This window comes from Xylocopa sonorina, chromosome 17, assembly GCF_050948175.1.
Source record: "Xylocopa sonorina isolate GNS202 chromosome 17, iyXylSono1_principal, whole genome shotgun sequence".
Classification (NCBI taxonomy): domain Eukaryota; kingdom Metazoa; phylum Arthropoda; class Insecta; order Hymenoptera; family Apidae; genus Xylocopa; species Xylocopa sonorina.
The window spans coordinates 5,349,798-5,366,987 of NC_135209.1; the positions used below are offsets into that span (position 1 = coordinate 5,349,798).

Here is a 17,190-nt window from a genome sequence, read left to right on the forward strand (position 1 = left end):
CATCTCTTCGAAAAGTGCTGAAACTACTCGCCGATTAGTTCCCCTAGTGGTCCGCTAGATGGCGCTGACAGCGCGCCACCGCCCTGCTGGCGCCATCTAGCGGCCAGTAACCCGAACTAATCGTCGAGTAGTTTCAGCGTTCTCCTAAGAGATGGCGCCACCAGTCCGTTGGCGCTGCTACTGTCAGCATCATATAGCGTACGATCAGCCGAATTAATCGGCGAGTAGTTTGAGCGTTCTCCTAAGAGATGGCGCCACCAGTCCGTTGACGCTGCTACTGTCAGCACCATTTAGCGTACGATCAGCCGAATTAATCGGCGAGTAGTTTGAGCGTTCTCCTAAGAGATGGCGCCACTAAGAGGTCGGTAGTTCAGTGCATTACCGATGATGTGCCAGTGGTTTCAACACTGTGTAGATAGTAGCGATGGAGATTTTAGAGGTTAATTTAGTTAATCGGTTAATTATAAACTATGCGTCAGTGTTTCGTCACTGTAAACAGTGGGAAATAGAAAATTGAGTATATGAGAAATTTGTTGAATAACACTAATTAAAAATTTATAATTAATGAAGGCTGGTGTTAAAAGTTGTACTTATTTAATATGCGAACAGGGGTCTTGTGCAGCATTTATACTTATTTATAGATGAGTATACGGCTTGATCTATTATTGTTAAATAGGTAAATAAATTGGTAATTGTTTAATTAGTAATAGAAATTTTATTTTCACAATAGGAATCGAGTCAGGTACATTCGATATTCTTTTCTAGTACTAAGCTCTTTTTAAAAATGATAAAAACATTTATATTTTTGGACTTGGAGACGACAGGATTAATTGCAAACAATCGTATGCCGAAAGTGACAGAAATGTCCTTAATCGCTGTATCCAGGACCGCTATATGCGAGACTACAGATATTATACCGAGAACTTTACAGAAACTTGTTCTGTTGTTAAATCCAGGCATAAATATTTCTGAGAAGGTTGAAAAGATAACAGGTATTTCTTTGCTAATTATTTGATACGAATAACTTGAATCGAAATCACCAATTTTACTTTAAACAAACTCTTGTCTTAATTTGTAACTAAAAAAAGGGGGTATTATCATTAGGTTTGTCAAATAAAAATTTAGAAGATGTTCAGTGTTTTAATTGCGAGATATACAATTTAGTGAATCATTTTATAAACCGACAGAAAGCACCGATTTGCTTTGTAGCTTACAATGGTAATATTTTCGACTATCCGATACTTTTATCAGAATTTAAAAGTATTAGCAAGGTATTTATATCGTTTTTCTATCAGGATACGACTGCGCGATATTGAAAATTAACATAAATTTTCCTTTAAAGAGTTTCAGTGAAAATATTTTAAGCATCGATATGTACCATTTGATCCAACAATTTTTTTTGTCTAAAAAAATTCAATCGGACACAGTTAAACCAACCACTAGTTCCAACTGTCCAGCTGGTGATATTAACGCTTTATTGAACGACAGTTGTGATCAACTGTTATCAGATGCGCTAGACTCTGTTATGAGAACAAGATCCGATGAACCCAACAAAGACGATCTTCCTGCCCATCGGAATGAAAAGATTGTATCTTGTTCTGATAATACACTGAATATATACTGCAAAAGAATGCAAGAAATCAATGAAAAAACGCCAGAAAATCGTCTCATTAAGCCACAATATTATGATAAAAATTTTCAGAAAAGAAATACAGTTATTGCGAGGAGAAAATTATATTTTACAAATAGTTCACCGACTAATTTTAAGTTAAGCACCGTTCATAAACATATTTTAGGTACTGATCTTGATAATGCACATAGCGCGGAAGGAGATTGCTTAGGTATGATACGTTGTGCTATTCAGTTAGGAAACTTTTTTGTTGAATGGGCTGATAAAAAAGCAGTGCCTTTAATCAATTATACCAAATGATGGCAATTGTATTATACCAATGAATATTTTATCATTACTTGTTGTAGTGCAATTCTATTTCACTTTATTTTAAAAATTAAATATAAAAGTGGAAAATAATTCGTATATTAATTAAATAATCAATATCCATTAAGTAACTGTTTTGTTTACAAATATTTTAAATTCTATTAAAAATATAAAAATAGGACATCAAAAAGATGTTAACAATTTTTAAAATCAATATGTATATTTTATAAATTTATACAATATAATACACGATCAAAGAAGTATACATTGCCATTGGCTCGGTTGTTCTTCCTCCTCACCTACAAAATTATTGCAAATATATTTATTGCATTTATTATAGTTTATTATGCTATCTTAGTACGTACATTCAACATCTTCCTGACCCTTATATATCCTCTTTAACAATGAAAATTCCTCAGAGTTTACTGAAAGTAGAGAAAACTATTTTATATCGGGAAGTCTGAAAAATTTTGTTATCAAATAATTTTAAAAACGTAACTTACAAATGTAGGTTGCTAATATCAACTCATTTGTTATTATCTTTCGCTCGATATTCTTTATTATGCATTTTAAGCGGTAACTTATATTCTGCATTTCAATTTTTCCAATTTTTTCTAATAAATTATAATCTTTATTCCAAAAATATCTTATCTCATGTTCTGCACAAGCTTTATATAGCTCCATAAGCATCTGAAAAGTAGCAAATAAGCAATGCTTTATAAACTTTATGCGTGTCTATAAAATGTGTTACATACAATAAAGAAAAAAAATGTGGCAGGTATTTTGTTTAAATTTGGTTCCAACTCTGTCAATTTGTTGTAAAATAATGTTTCTATGTAATAACTAGCTATACTTTTCCAATTTTGTGTATCTCTTAATTTCTGGAAACACAGTAATGTTATAAAAGCATTTTGTGGCATTAGAAGTGAAACGATTCATTGGGTCACCTTCATTTGACGTATAATAGGTTTCACACGACCATATTTTTTAAGGATTTCATTTTCTTGAAGACAAAAAGAAAGTCTCCAATGTTGATCTCTAGCTAAGCCACCATCTTTATCACATACAGGTACTGGAATTGCAAAGCACTTTCTATTTCGGCACTAAATACAAAAAATACTTGTAATATATAAATATGTTTCTCTAAGTAAAGTACAATAAATTAAGAAAATAACATTTTGAAGTTTGTTGAAATTTGAAATAAACTTGCAAATCTCAGTTACATCAAATTTTAGCGTAGGTACTAAATCAACATCAATGTTTTTATTCTTCTTCAAAATATTTATCATTAATGTAAATGCAGGACCACTTTTCTTTATGTTCAGTGCAGCATGAAAGCACAGTTTGTTACATGATACATTTAATATATGCTTATTTCCAAACATTGGTAGTTTATTATAAACTTTGTATAGGATTCCTTCAAACCAGCTACGAAATTTATTTGGATCCAGAAAACCATTAGAGATCAGAGTGCTGAAAACTCTAAACAATATAATAATATTTAACTCTATATTTTGTGCTTAATAATTATAATTTATTTCTAACCTTTTTTCCTGCTCTGTGAGGCCATTATGTTTTGGTAGATTATATACATGTGAATCAATTACATTTAGTTGAACAAAAGCTGGTCGTGTTGAAGAAAACTAAAAAGAAACGAAAGAAAAAATATATATTTACATGATATCACTAATATTTCTTCTATTAATTACAAAAATTCTTACATCTATAGTAATATAATCAATAGGAAGATCGAAAACAATATTTAAATCAAATTCATTTGGCTGACCAACTTTTGTATTCTTATAGTAGCTACCGCAGAAAGTAATGTGCTTGTATGTTTTACAAAATAATGTATCCTGTAATCTCATGCGTGCTAATAGGGCTTCTATTACCTGTCGAATTAAATAGTAATAGCAAAAAAAATCAGTATACTTTAATTTTTGCACTTTGAAATAATTAATGTCCATGCTTTTACATATAAATTAAATATACCGCCAATAAGTACTTATTTGTGTCCTTCATTTCTCCATCTTCTAATGATATGAACTCACTGTTTATTATATTAAATATAGTATCATTATAAAGATATTTCTTTAATTCTTTATTCTCTATCTGAAACTCCATCTGCATATACGAATGATTATGTTAAAGTATACCCTTTTATATTTATACAAATTGCTAAACTAATAAAAAATATAAAACAACGCAATACAGACGTACAATGACGAATGAATTCACGTGCGCTACTGTGCTTCACTATTCCAATCCACGACTAACCTGTTCTTTATACATATATATATATATATGTATCTATACAGTTATACATATAAAGAAGAGCATATACATCACATCACCATTTCTTCAGCCTTATCAGACGTTTATCGCACTTGCTGCGGTATGTATAAATATTTTTAACCCTTTGCACTCCGTACGATTCTGGACACTGGCTATCAGCTACTCAGCGCCACTTTGCGGCAGAATCGAACATTTACAGACCCTCGTATTATTTGTTATAATTTTGAAACTAAATAACGTATTATAATGATATTGGGCTTAAATGAATTGGTTGAGATCGAGGAATGTATATTTGCAAAAAATCAATATTTTATTGTTTATAATTTTGTATAGTTTGATAAATTTTGAAACACTCCCCAATATGCATTGCAGGCTGATTAGTGCATGTTTCACAATAATAATTTGTTTGACGCCTGCCACCAGGTGTTTTCCTGTTAGAGCACATAACACAGTCTCGTTTTCTTTGTCCCATATTGGGAATATGTAATTTGTTGTCCATTTTATTGTCCGCAGAAGATGTGGATGGACGCGTTCTCGACACACGAAAATCGCCCCTCAATTGGTCAATTAGTGTTATGACAAACTTGTGGCGTGTCACTGATTGTCATTCAGGAATGTCATTCACTAAGAAAAGAATCACTTTTTCGATTTTCTCACTCGTTAGATCTATGTGTACTGCTCGAAGCTTCAAACTAGACTGAGCTTAGCTTTAGAAATCTTTTCCTCCAGATTTAGATTTGTTTATTTATAATTATAAATCTTACTATATAGTGCGTGCTATGTTCGCATACCGACCTTTCTTCTAAAAACTCCCCTCATCGCTCTTTTCAAGTGGCACCGAGAAGTGCTCGGATCGTCGTGAGCACGCCTCTCACGTTCTCGTCTGACACAAAACCCGCTGACATTTCTTGTATATATCTTAGTAATTTTACGGTATTTTGATTTGATTTCTGGTGTCATTTCAAGAAAAAGCTACAGGGAAACATGCATGTCCCAAAAAGTTGCGCTGAAATAACTCAATTCCCCGTAATCACTAATAAACTTGAATGTCCCCTGAGAGGGGACATCCGAGTGATATGCTAGAAATACGATGTCCCCTGAGAGGGGACAGCGGAGTGCAAAGGGTTAAGGACTTGCAGGAGTCAAAAAGTGTGCAAAAAGGCGAAATATAGAGACTTAACATGGAGACTACTTAGTATGGCGAGTTACTACTATAGCTATACTATAAGTATACTGTATGTACAAACGCTTAAATGACTATTAAACTAATTTTAGAAGTATACGCAAAAGTATATACGATACAACCTGCTTTAATCTTAGAACGTGCAACATAAATGAAAAATGTCTTTATTATACATTATAAACATTATAAAAAATATGTTAAAATAATGCTTATTTAAATTCAGTCGAGTCCAAAACCTTTGCGCAAATTAATCGTAATCTTCGCAAAACGTGGCTCCCTATACTGGTGTCTTTTTTCAAAATATCGTTCAGTTCGTCACATATCTTGCTCACGTGTTCATCGATATCGCTCCAAGACGGGATTTCATCGGAACTATCGACAGATTGAATTTCCAATTTAGCAAGCTTCTCATCTCTTTGAGAATCTTCGTAACTGTAGCAAATATGACAGATGTTTTGACAACGTCTCGCCACGTGCTGCAAGTAGAGTCGAATATCCAGAAAGCTCTGAAGCTCGTAATAACTCGTCCCAGAGAGATAGGCCGGCAAAAAATCGCTTAACGATGATTTCTTCGTAACCGTAGCTGCCATTTTAGTTACCAGCTCCTCGTTCGGACACATGTGAGCTACATGATCGAACGATTCAAGAGCCTCTTCCCGTACCCATGGATTCTCATCCTGTAGAAGTCGACAATTAAACTCGGCCAACGTATTTATAGTTTTAATACCGCAACTATTAAAAGAGTTAACATTGTTTCTTAAATAATGCGACGCAGTCGCTTTTACGAGCGGCGGGAACCACAAGAATGACGTTAGAACCGCTTCCAGAATCTGAAATTGTGTGAATACTATTGTACACAAATTCCATTACCATCATATGTTAAATTATTATGAGTTAGTTAAAAAGTAAAGTTAAAAAGCGTACCAATGAAAAGGTATCGTCTTCAATGCTCTCGGGCAGCGTAGCGCTAAATAGATTCGATATGAACTCCGACAGTATATTCAGTTGTCTGCCTTCGAAAACTTCTATTGTACGTGCGATACAGTTCCATATTTCTGATAGAATATCAACGATATTTTTCTCACAGGCGTAGTTAAGCTTTCCAACCAACGTCAACAGCATTGTCTTTTATAGCAAGAAGAAGAATAAAATCGATTGAAAACCAATTTTCCATATATTCGAATGTAACTTACAATATAATTCCAATTCCGTATTGTAGGATGACGTTGCAGTTCCAAGAATGTGTTAGGAATCTTATTTAACATGCACGCTAAACGATTTTGCAAGAACAATTTCGTTTTCGATGGCAAATATCGCGCGACAGGTATCCAGGATAGTTTTTCGAGATCATCGAGTTCCGTTATGAGAGAGTGTTTCGTTTCCTCCGAAAGTAAATTGTACAGCCTTCCGATTAGGCTCTTCAGCATAACGACTTCGAGACTGTTGTCGCGCTTCATTAGAGCAGCATAAACTCTTAACAGATATTTCACGTGACTCGCGCAAAGTTCCGATGAACCAATGCTGAAAAATAAAATACTACGTTGTGCAAAAGATGAGTCTAATTGTAAGATTCTAGTGCCAGTGCTTCAAGTAGACATCTACGCGATGTACACACCGGCCAATGAAGCACCAAATATCTGCGCTAAGCAAAGAACTCCAAAGTTGGTCGCTCAACAAATGCTTCAGCAAAATCAGTTCCACTGCATGAAATCCTTCTGCAGGAATTTGACTGATCAAGCCATAGATTGGTACCAATGTTGCCTCGTATAACGCAGCGGGTCTCGATCTCTCCCCAATGTCATGTACACCTGGTAATCTCACTTGATCCACACAAATCTCTTCTTGTACTTTTTCAAGACACAGCGATCAAAATTAAATAAATTTTACCAAGTTTAATTTTTAAAAAAATGTGTAGTGGATACTAAACGACACACAGTAGCGAAGATACTCACAATGATTAATATTAGTTATGGCAGTATCGATGATCGATTCGGCACCTAATGTCCATTTACAATTATGCTCGTATGGCATGCCAATTAATTTTTTCATGATACTAATTGCCAACAAATGGTGACCTAATTTATCATTATTCGTTTGATTTTCATACTCGAAGAAAGCCTGAAATACTTCAGAAGTATTGAATAAATTGAAAACATTCTTTACTAAGAGAAATTAAGTCGACTTGACAGCCGATTGTAATAAACGAACCTGTTTGAAATCGCAAGATTTGAAAACGGTATTTAAAAATGGCTCTGATCCTCTCGAGATGTGAACATTTATTAGTTCGATTGACTTGTCGTTAATCTGAGAGTTTTTCAAACACAATGGAGAACACCTAATTGTTGGAAAGAACAATATACATGAATCTCAAGTGAAAAAGAATAGAAAAAGAACAAATAATTGTATACCTGTGCATTTTCTGCAAAAGTTCTATCGCGTACTGAAGAATTTCGTTATTTACATATGAACAGTAGGTTGCAAATAATCTGTCCAAAATTTTTAACGAGTGGCCGATAACTTTAATCTTCCTTTCCTCGATCCGATCAGACGAATTCTAAACGAATGAACAATTACACAAACAATTATGAAAAATGCTGAAGACGTTACGAATATAAGACGATTAAAATTTAAAGAACAAGTAGTTGTATTTTATTTTAAAATAATTCAAAATTGTTGAAACTGGGAAAGGACGTCATTACATGAATCATTTCTAAGAATAGAAATGTGATTGGTTTAAGATATATGATACTCGATAAGAGTTGCAAGAAATAATGTTGCAAGAAATGTTTGAAAACATTGATTAGACGGCAAACGATTCTCTGTAAGAGAAACCTAATAGAGATAAGTTCATCTATGAAGCTTTCTTTCGTCTCTAATCATCTTTAAACATGTCTTTAAAACGTACCTCGCAAAATGAAAGCATTGAACATACATCTTTCGTCAACTGTCCAAGATGGGAAGTAACGCTCGTAGAGTTGGCTCGTTTTACGGAATGTTGATGTGCGATCGCTAATTTTCCAAATACTTTCGAGGTCTCTACGAATGTTTTCAGGTCCAACTCGTGTGCGATTGTAGCGAGCAAGCCGATCGAATCGATCACTAATAACAATTTAAAAAAGAAAGAAGAAGGAATTCTCTTAGAAAATAATAACGAAAAAATAAGAAACTGAATAGAGCAACGGTATCTTCTTTCCCTGCTTTACGTAGCCGATAGAGATAAAGATGGTTCGGGTTAAAGAATCGTTAAGGCATAATAGGATCGCTCACCTTTTATCAACAGCTCCGTTTCCGATTCCGTATCCGTGTCGAAGGCTATTACATCGTCTAAAGTGGTCAGGAATAGGTTCAAGATCGTTTTCGCTTTACGAAAAAGATTCGTTAATTCCTCCGATACGTCCTCGAATAAAGTACCATACAATTTTTTACTGTACAGAAAGAGAACTTTCGTCTTTCATCGTGTGGAAACAGTTCGGTGCATTTACAAGTTAAACATAATATACCATTAAGTAGTTCAACAAAGTGAGTTCATTTCCTACGTGTATAGATAATTATAATATCGTGTAGGAACATCAGAAAGTAAAAAAACATCGTGCGTGATCGAGTTTTCGTATGTCAATCTCACCTTGCTCGACAGTGCTCGAATATTAATCTAATCGCAAGAAGAACGTTCTCCAGTACGTGTTTAAGATCATTGGCGGATGTTTTATTTAATTTCAATGCACGTTCCATACTTTTCTCCCACACATCCAACAATACGTGACACAAAAGCAATTGTCGTTGCACATTCTGCACCGTATCTCGTGTCACATTTCCGTTCACCGATTCGCCAATCCGCTTGAAAACCTTGGAACGAGAATTAATACAAAGATTACGATTGATGTTCCTCACTGAAAACTTCAAATTGATATCGCTTCCTATGCAATAAGAATTTGCCACATTTATTTACCTCCGTTAGAAGGCGATAAGCAAAGGGGAGCGTTTCATTAAAAATCTTCTCATCCAATAAGTTGTCTGGACATAACGACAAACATTGCCGCAGAGTCTGCTGTAACGATTCTGTGTCGTAACTGTCGATCAATTTCTCCAATGCATCGTGGACGTTGTTGCGTTAAGAAAAAACACGTAAACGTAATTCATTCGGTACGTAAAGAAGTTGTAAAGGATATTTTTAACTTGGACGAGTAATCCTCGATACTCTTGTCGTTGTCGGAAAAAGAATCCTCCAGTAAAGCGGTGAAGGAACTCTCGTCTGCCATTTCTTTCTAACACTGTGCAATAATTTAAAAAATTTATACAGAAAAGTAAGAATGTTACTTCATCGCGTATATCAGATATCAGATATGGAAGAAAATCGTGGACGAAGCGAAACGGTTTGGCGAAATAATTTATAATTCCGTTTCTCGTGTCGCGGGTAAATCAAGCGTCCATCAATCGCGATGAGACGGCTCGATCGCGAAACGGGGCCTCGAAAATTTCTTGGCAAGCCCCGCAAGTCGAACTTTCCAGCCTCGATCGAGTACGATAGACAGCCGTTCCTCTAGAACAGGGATGGACAAACTCGAGTTATAGAATTGTAAAAACCGACTACTTCTTTAAGAAGTTAAGAAAAGAATTACAGTGGCCATACGATTAATAAAATCTAGGCAGCGCGGTGTTCCCAGTCAACGATGAGTAAGAATACGGATACATAACAGGAGGATATGTAAAGGATACGATTCACAGAATCGATGAGTGAATTATCCATTGGGGTTGCCCATCCCTGGGCCAAGCCACGTCGAAGTCGCTGATAAGAGGGGCAATTAAGGCTGGAAGCGCTATAATGGGCGGATTCTCTTAATTTTCGGCGATTCGACGTGGCCGAGTTCCGGGGCGAAAGTTTTCAGTTTAAATCCTCCTGGAAACGGTGGAGGGTGACTTCGCGGACGATAGGGCGAGAGCAAGAAAGAGACGAATGAGAGGAACGGATTGGAATGATCGTCGATACCATGGTAACTCCGGACAACAAGCTGTCAGATGATAGGCAAAGTTTTGATCAATAATACCGGGTGACTGCCAGGTTGAATTTCGAGTTGGCCAAACGGATGACATGTATCCGTAAAATTGGACCTTGCAACACCTCGATGCAATGACATCGAGCCGGTGGCTCTTCCTCGATAACAGGAATTTCACGACAAGTCTGACTAGAATGATAGATATTATTAAAAGAATAATGATATTATTATTAAAAAGTTATGGGGAGAAAATGAATTACGTTAGATTCCATCTTCAACCGTATAAATTATCATAGGAAAAGGGTTGGAATTGGTCAGATTTGCAGCCATATCTTTCGAAACTAGAAAATTAGTATGTTACGTCTGGAAAATTGCAAAATAGAATAGGTGAAGTTAATTGACGGAGCACCCACCGCTATTGGCAGGGTGTCCCACGAGTGGCTTGCCTTACGCCGCTTGATCGCAAATGAGAGGGCAATGCATGTCGAGTTAGCGTACGTGGGGTGAGTTCGACCACCCTAGGCATTGCTCTGACAGTGTGTTGTGATCGAAAAGACGAGTGTGGTAGTGTCTTGGGCGTCGTTCGAATTAAAGCGGGCGATACATCGTTCAACCACCCCTTCTTCGCCGTTAGGAGGATGGAAAGAAGGGTGTGTTAGTGCGCACGGGCACTGATTGCTGGCCGCAGGCGGGTAACACGAAGGTGAATCGGTGAAATGGCAGTGGTGGTGAACGATCGCGTCAGAGGGCAATGGATGAAGTTAGTCAGTCGGCGTTAGCTCGCGCCACTACCACGATGTACCAACTTCCATCGTGCTTGCGTTCCGATCGTACGTGTTAATTGTAAACGCGTAGAGTAAGTATTCATTTCCTAATGTAATTCGTTCCCTAATCAGAAATATTTGAAATATTAGAAATCGCATTTTCTTTAAGATCGTTGTAGAATGTATTCTCAGTGACGATCGCCAGCATCGGAATGTCGCGGTCCGAAAAATCGGTCAGACCACTGAGACAGTTCTCCCTGCAACCACCTGCACCCCGTCGGCAACAGATTAGGCGACAAAGATCAGCGGAAGATGAGAAATCGTTGCAGATCAGCGCGAGCCCGCTTGCACGTGGCAAACGCGGGACAAGCGCTAAACCCGGTCCTGAAAGACCAAAGGTATCGACTTCCTCGACACTTTACCTACCTTCCTCCTTACATAACGGAAAGAAAAGATGGTTATTGCTTCCCCAAATTAATAAGTACTCGATCCTACGTTAAAAATTGGCGAATTTCAGGTTCGCGTTGCCTGGAAGCAGAATCGTCAGAAAACTGAGGAAGAGCTCGAACAAGTTGAAGTGGTGGCTCATCAAATTCCTGGACGATCGAAACCAACCATTCCGAGGTCGAAAGTTTTCATGGGGCTCGAGAAACCGACGATTCTTTATTCAAGACAGGAACTAGCTGAGAGGCTGAGGCTCGCTTGGAAGCATCGCGAAGAGAACAAGGCAAACATTAGTATTTTTCTGGCTCGTGGAACTCTGGACGAAAGATGCGACTCTGTCATGTCGAATTCTACTACGATTACCAACCCGCCGTCTCCTGTACGAAACACGGATGAATCTAGCGATGACTGTAATGTAACGACGCAGAACGAAAGCAACGAGAAAGAAGTCGAGGAAATTATTTGTAAAAAATCGACGCAAGTTTTGTCACAAAATTCTCTTACTGAAACGACGTTAAAGGAGCCGAGGAAATCAAACGTCGACTGTTTAAATTCTCGCGTTCCATCTACAACATTGCCATCGATCAAAACTGACAACTCGACCCTGGAAGTTGCAAAAGTGTCGAAGATGGATTTTTCGTCAGCCCAACGAAAGCGTGCGAGTTTTCACAGTGGCACCAATCAAGCCTTCCTCGACCCAATTAGGTCTCCAACGGAGTTCAGATGGAATTCACTGTCGGCGAGGAAAGCATCGCAGAAATCAGCGGAAAACCGTAACACTGACATGGATAAATATTCTCCAGATCGAGCAATTATCGAAAACAAAACATGCGTCGCCAACGGAAGGAATAATTTTGAGTTGAAATGTAACACGGTTAGCGAGAAGAACGTAACGCAAAAGATTGAGAGTAAAGAAATGCATTCACCCATTAAGAGGACTGCGTCAACGAGCTCTATAGTTGAGAATAAAACTAATTTCGTAAACGATAAAGCGACGTGCTTGAGGAATTCGCCAGAAACGCGATGCAGCTCGGCGAACGAGAAAAGTGCACCGTTGAAGAAAACGGAAAAGATGGAAAATCAGAAATATGATCAGAAATCACGAAGGACTAGCTCTGCACCGCCGCAACGTTGTCCAGAGTCTACATCGGTCAACAATCGTGTTCAAGTTAACATTGTACTTGACGCATCGTTAGCGTCGGGGAAAACCAGTAATCAAGAAAAACCGAACGTGGATTGCGAAGATACGGCTTCCTCCAAGGTATAACTGTTTTCTAAGAAACTCCACGAAGTGAATATGAATCGAAACTACTCCACCAGCCATTAGTTCGCTTAAAAACAGTGTTTAATTCGAACAAACGTAGCAGGTATCACCAAGACGATCTATCAGATCGGCGCAATTGAAAAGACGTTCAAGAAGCGCGAGAAAACGGTTTTGGGGCAACGGTGCTTGCAAGACCGATGAAGATGGGAAATCGCGGAACAGATCAGCTGGTCGTACAAGAAACACGATTGATTTCAGGACGATGGACATCGTTACAATGGTATCTCTTGTCAGCTCCGCAGATAGCGATAGCGATACCGAGAATTCACCCAGGGACAATAAGTTGATCGACGAGTTGCGCAGCAAATTGCCCACCACGTCGATCATAAAAACGTCTATCAATTCAGCTCTGAGTTCAGCTAGAAAACCCATCAAATCAGGTACCTACTAATTTCAGGCAATAAATGGAACTTCTTGGAGATTTCTTACAAGTTCAGTTGTATTCAATTTCTAATCAATAGCTAAACTTTTAAAAACTCTTAATATAAGATTAGATCAGAGTATTGCAAGATAGTGCAAATGACGGAGTGGAATAACGCGCACGATTTTAATAACGTAAATACGCGTGTAAAGGCGAACATGGAATGATAATTGAACGAGTAATGTAATTAGAAGCGACGCAAGACACGCGAGCTGCGCATACCGCGGAATATTTCGAAATCCAACTCCGCCATTTCGCATTGTCTTCAAGTAGAAGAAGAGGAACGCGTACGAAACGCGGTGTTAACTTTTTGTTCATTACCCGCACGGAATCTCAACGGGATCTTTCGCAAACTTTAGCAAATTCTTTCACGCGAAAGATTTGATAAAGGGAGAAGATGAAAGGGAGAAGATATACATATATATTCAATCGGAAATTATCAGTGTTTTCTCCGGTTGCATTCCACTCGCGTTGTCTTCGTTATTTGTTTGTCTATCATCTTCCATCAGAGAAAATTCTTACAAGCAATTCAATACCTTCCATACTTGATTCGAATCCGTAGAATCGTCCTAATATGTAGCGAACTTAATACTTTTAATATGTATACCGTATCTAATCAAACAGAACTCCTATCGTGCAACGACATGAAACCTTTGAGAACAATAAGAGTATCGAACACGTTAAATCGACCAAACTTCTTCTCTTCGTATTACGCCACTGACCCTGAAGCAAAATATTCCATTGAAACTTGCCGCGTGATCGGATTTTAATAATTGCACCTTTATCGATGGGTTAAACCCCGATACGGTTTAACGATCGAACTTCTAAGAATGATTGTTTGCAAGGTAAATATACGTATACTTCCAAGGATCATACTACATTAACTCATCGTTTGGCCCAGCTTTCGGTAAAGTATTGCGAAGAATTCCCCAGGTCAATGTTACCTTGATTCGATTGAATCAGTTATAAAATCTAACAATATCTATCACGTAAAAACGCGATCGTATTCAAATGGAAACGATTGGATGAACGCGCATTGTTACGAACATATCGTGACTCTTCATCGTTCGAAAACATTTCAAATTCACAATTCTGAATTATTTGAACAAAGTTCAGACACATTTCAAGCACGTTTCGCAAAAACTTTCGCAAAAATGAAGTTAAAAATATAGAGTAGTTGATGATGTCGTGTTTAAATTGTCGATGAAACGAAAATGTTGCGCAGTTTCCTTTCAGAACGACTCCTTTGACGAGGATTTACCGAAAGAACGACAACCCTCGCCGAAGGAGGAGAAAAAGGTGACTCAACCGCGGCTCACGATCGTTAACCAGCGTGGAAACGGTGCCAGCCTGGTGAACGAGGAAACGTCGTCTTGGAGGACGGACGTAGTCGGTTTAGGTCTGCCTGTTCTAACATTAATTCACGATGTAGAAGAGCCGCTCGACGTCCCATTGACCGATCGTGAAAAGAGATGCCTGGCCGTGCCTATCGGTGACTTACACGACAAAAAACGAAAGCTATTGAAAACGCGCAACACGCCAACGCGATCGTATGTATGCGAATATGGAATAAAATTTCATTTTTGGTTCTTCGTTGGGTTCGATTTTGAAGAGAAACGTAACACGAGTAACAACTGTTAGACTCTAAATATTACTAAACTAGTCTCCTTCGAATCACGATATTTATCAAAGGGTTGCTCACATAATAATGCAGCGGTAGCTTTTTATTGTCGATAAAAGGTCAGGTTTGGAGAATATTGAGCAGAGAATATAAACAAATATTTGCATACTTCAGCATCATTACAGTTATCTGTTATGCTTTAACTTGTGTAATAAAAAGAAATATCTAATCGAATGCATGTTTCTAAGGAATGTAGTCTATAATAATTCGACTACTTCCTAAACGATTTAACGGAGGTCTTCGTAATAGAAAATTGATAGCAATATCTGTTTAATGCACAAAATATAACAGAATAACAGAAATAGATTAAACTTTACAAAAAGGATTAAAAATAAAAAACTTTCAACTAACTTGTATTGCAGTGGAATGGAGAAACAAGTGATCTCGTCAAAAATGAAAATACACGAATCGCCGAGAATTATCTCGCAGAAAATCGAAGTTCCTGTGCAACAAACTAAAACGTTCACGAATAATTCACCTGAAAATGTAATACAAATATTTTACTGTCCAATATATGATAGATTTATATGCACAGGTATCATTAAAATTATTGGATAATAATTTATAACATTGGCAGATAAAATCTACGTTTACATCGCCCTCAAAGGTCACTGTTCAACATGATCAATCTACACCTATGGAACCACATTTTCAGTCCAACAAAGAGAAAGAATGTTGGCATCTTTACAGAAAAATGTGTGACAAAGGCGTTTGTGTCTCCTTTGATACGGTTTTAAGGTTTGAATGTGAATAATATTTAATAATTGATGCTCTAAACTTGCATTTGAACAATTACCCTTCCTTTCCACATGACTATTTTTAAGAAACTTAAATTTAAAAAATTATTAATACTTTTCAGGGGTATGCTTACGCCAACAGAATATCGATTAAGGCAAAGGGAACTCTTGCAAAACTTGTAACAAAAAGTACAATCATTGAAAGCTCTTTCCTTATAAGTTAATTTACGAAGAGTATGTGCTATAATTTTATAGTTGCTGCTACTCAAAGTTGAAGATCCCTATATTATCATGAATATTATGGTATGATTTCATAGTTAATTATTCATTCGTACAATCTAAAATAAGCTTGAATTAGAATTAGTTCCACTCAAATTGTGTAAGTACAAATTGTGACCCTTTTACTGAATTAGATTTTTATTGTTTTCACAAGAGGTAACTACTAACTAACTGTAAATAGTTCCGTACAGTTGACATTTATACAAGTATTAGTTAAAATATGTATAAACGCTACAGTTACAAATGTGGTTAAGATGAAATTACTACATGAGTGACGCTACCTAATTGTTAACAGAATTAAACTGTCACAACTTGTACTTACATATTTACATATTATATGTCTTACCTCTTTACCGAACAAAATATCCGAATTGGTTCCTTCGAATTTTAGATGTATACGTACATATACGCCGAGTGCCTATTTTTTAGAATATTTATTAACATACATAGATATACAACGATGTTTTAGAGATAATATCAGAACATGATATTTAATAAAACAAAATTAGTACATAGCGAAAAGATTATTGCACAAAACTAAAATACATAAGAGAAACCCCATGAACATTTCAACAGCCAAGATTGATGTTCAATGGTGATGCCACATGTAGGACAAAAATGGCCGTTTGGGGGCCGATGAGAGAGTAAACATAAAAAGAAAGACTTTGAACAAAGTAAACGAGGGTTGTAAATGGCAATAGAGGGTTAACATATGTATGTTATCTGTCTGCGGCTTAAAACACTTAAAAGTTAATTATTAGATTCGTGTATAAAATATTTATACAATATCTATGACTCATTCCTTTGTATGACAATGCATAGTTAAATAAAATACTTAAAATTGTTATTAGCAGCATTTTCACTTAATATCAATATGCAAATAACTAAGATGGAATTCATAAATAAACGAATCTTTTGAGTATTTGAATGACGTTACCTTTTGTATCGTTTAATGATAGCAACAAGTTTAATCAATAATATGTCTGCGAAAGAAATACGATTTGAAAAATAATATTACATATTTTTTGGTGGGAGTCAAAATGTCAATGTACGCCATTGCGTCGTACATTTTTACAAACTGATTGTCAACTTAGAAGATATTGGTTAGCTTTTTGTACGGTACACAACAACGCAT

The 17,190-nt window shown here is 36.6% G+C and overlaps 4 protein-coding genes across 4 annotated transcripts; 2 read left to right on the forward strand and 2 right to left on the reverse strand.

Annotated features, from left to right (window-relative positions):
• Positions 1-756: 756 nt before the first annotated feature.
• Positions 757-1,973, forward strand: LOC143431322 (uncharacterized). Its single transcript, XM_076907958.1, has 3 exons — positions 757-992; positions 1,105-1,271; positions 1,343-1,973. The coding sequence occupies exons 1-3, from the start codon at positions 785-787 to the stop codon at positions 1,928-1,930; spliced, it is 963 nt and encodes a 320-aa protein (XP_076764073.1). The 5' UTR covers positions 757-784; the 3' UTR covers positions 1,931-1,973.
• Positions 1,974-2,188: 215 nt separating this feature from the next.
• Cglr1 (cGAS-like receptor 1) lies at positions 2,189-4,060 on the reverse strand. The gene is made up of 9 exons (XM_076907742.1): positions 3,929-4,060; positions 3,658-3,828; positions 3,482-3,579; positions 3,160-3,418; positions 2,884-3,039; positions 2,692-2,817; positions 2,440-2,626; positions 2,302-2,361; positions 2,189-2,235 (listed from the first exon to the last, which is right to left on the reverse strand). The coding sequence occupies exons 1-9, from the start codon at positions 4,058-4,060 to the stop codon at positions 2,189-2,191; spliced, it is 1,236 nt and encodes a 411-aa protein (XP_076763857.1).
• Positions 4,061-5,620: 1,560 nt separating this feature from the next.
• On the reverse strand, positions 5,621-17,139 carry LOC143431320 (FIGNL1-interacting regulator of recombination and mitosis). Its single transcript, XM_076907956.1, has 13 exons — positions 16,988-17,139; positions 9,581-9,676; positions 9,361-9,507; positions 9,037-9,257; positions 8,682-8,839; positions 8,320-8,513; positions 7,823-7,968; positions 7,623-7,749; positions 7,367-7,532; positions 7,030-7,261; positions 6,608-6,935; positions 6,339-6,539; positions 5,621-6,244 (listed from the first exon to the last, which is right to left on the reverse strand). The coding sequence occupies exons 2-13, from the start codon at positions 9,668-9,670 to the stop codon at positions 5,624-5,626; spliced, it is 2,631 nt and encodes an 876-aa protein (XP_076764071.1). The 5' UTR covers positions 9,671-9,676; positions 16,988-17,139; the 3' UTR covers positions 5,621-5,623.
• On the forward strand, positions 11,341-16,167 carry LOC143431186 (uncharacterized). Its single transcript, XM_076907743.1, has 7 exons — positions 11,341-11,567; positions 11,687-12,874; positions 12,981-13,317; positions 14,584-14,908; positions 15,402-15,525; positions 15,617-15,777; positions 15,899-16,167. Exons 1-7 carry the CDS (start codon positions 11,382-11,384, stop codon positions 15,957-15,959), a joined length of 2,382 nt encoding a protein of 793 aa, XP_076763858.1. The 5' UTR covers positions 11,341-11,381; the 3' UTR covers positions 15,960-16,167.
• Positions 17,140-17,190: the final 51 nt, after the last annotated feature.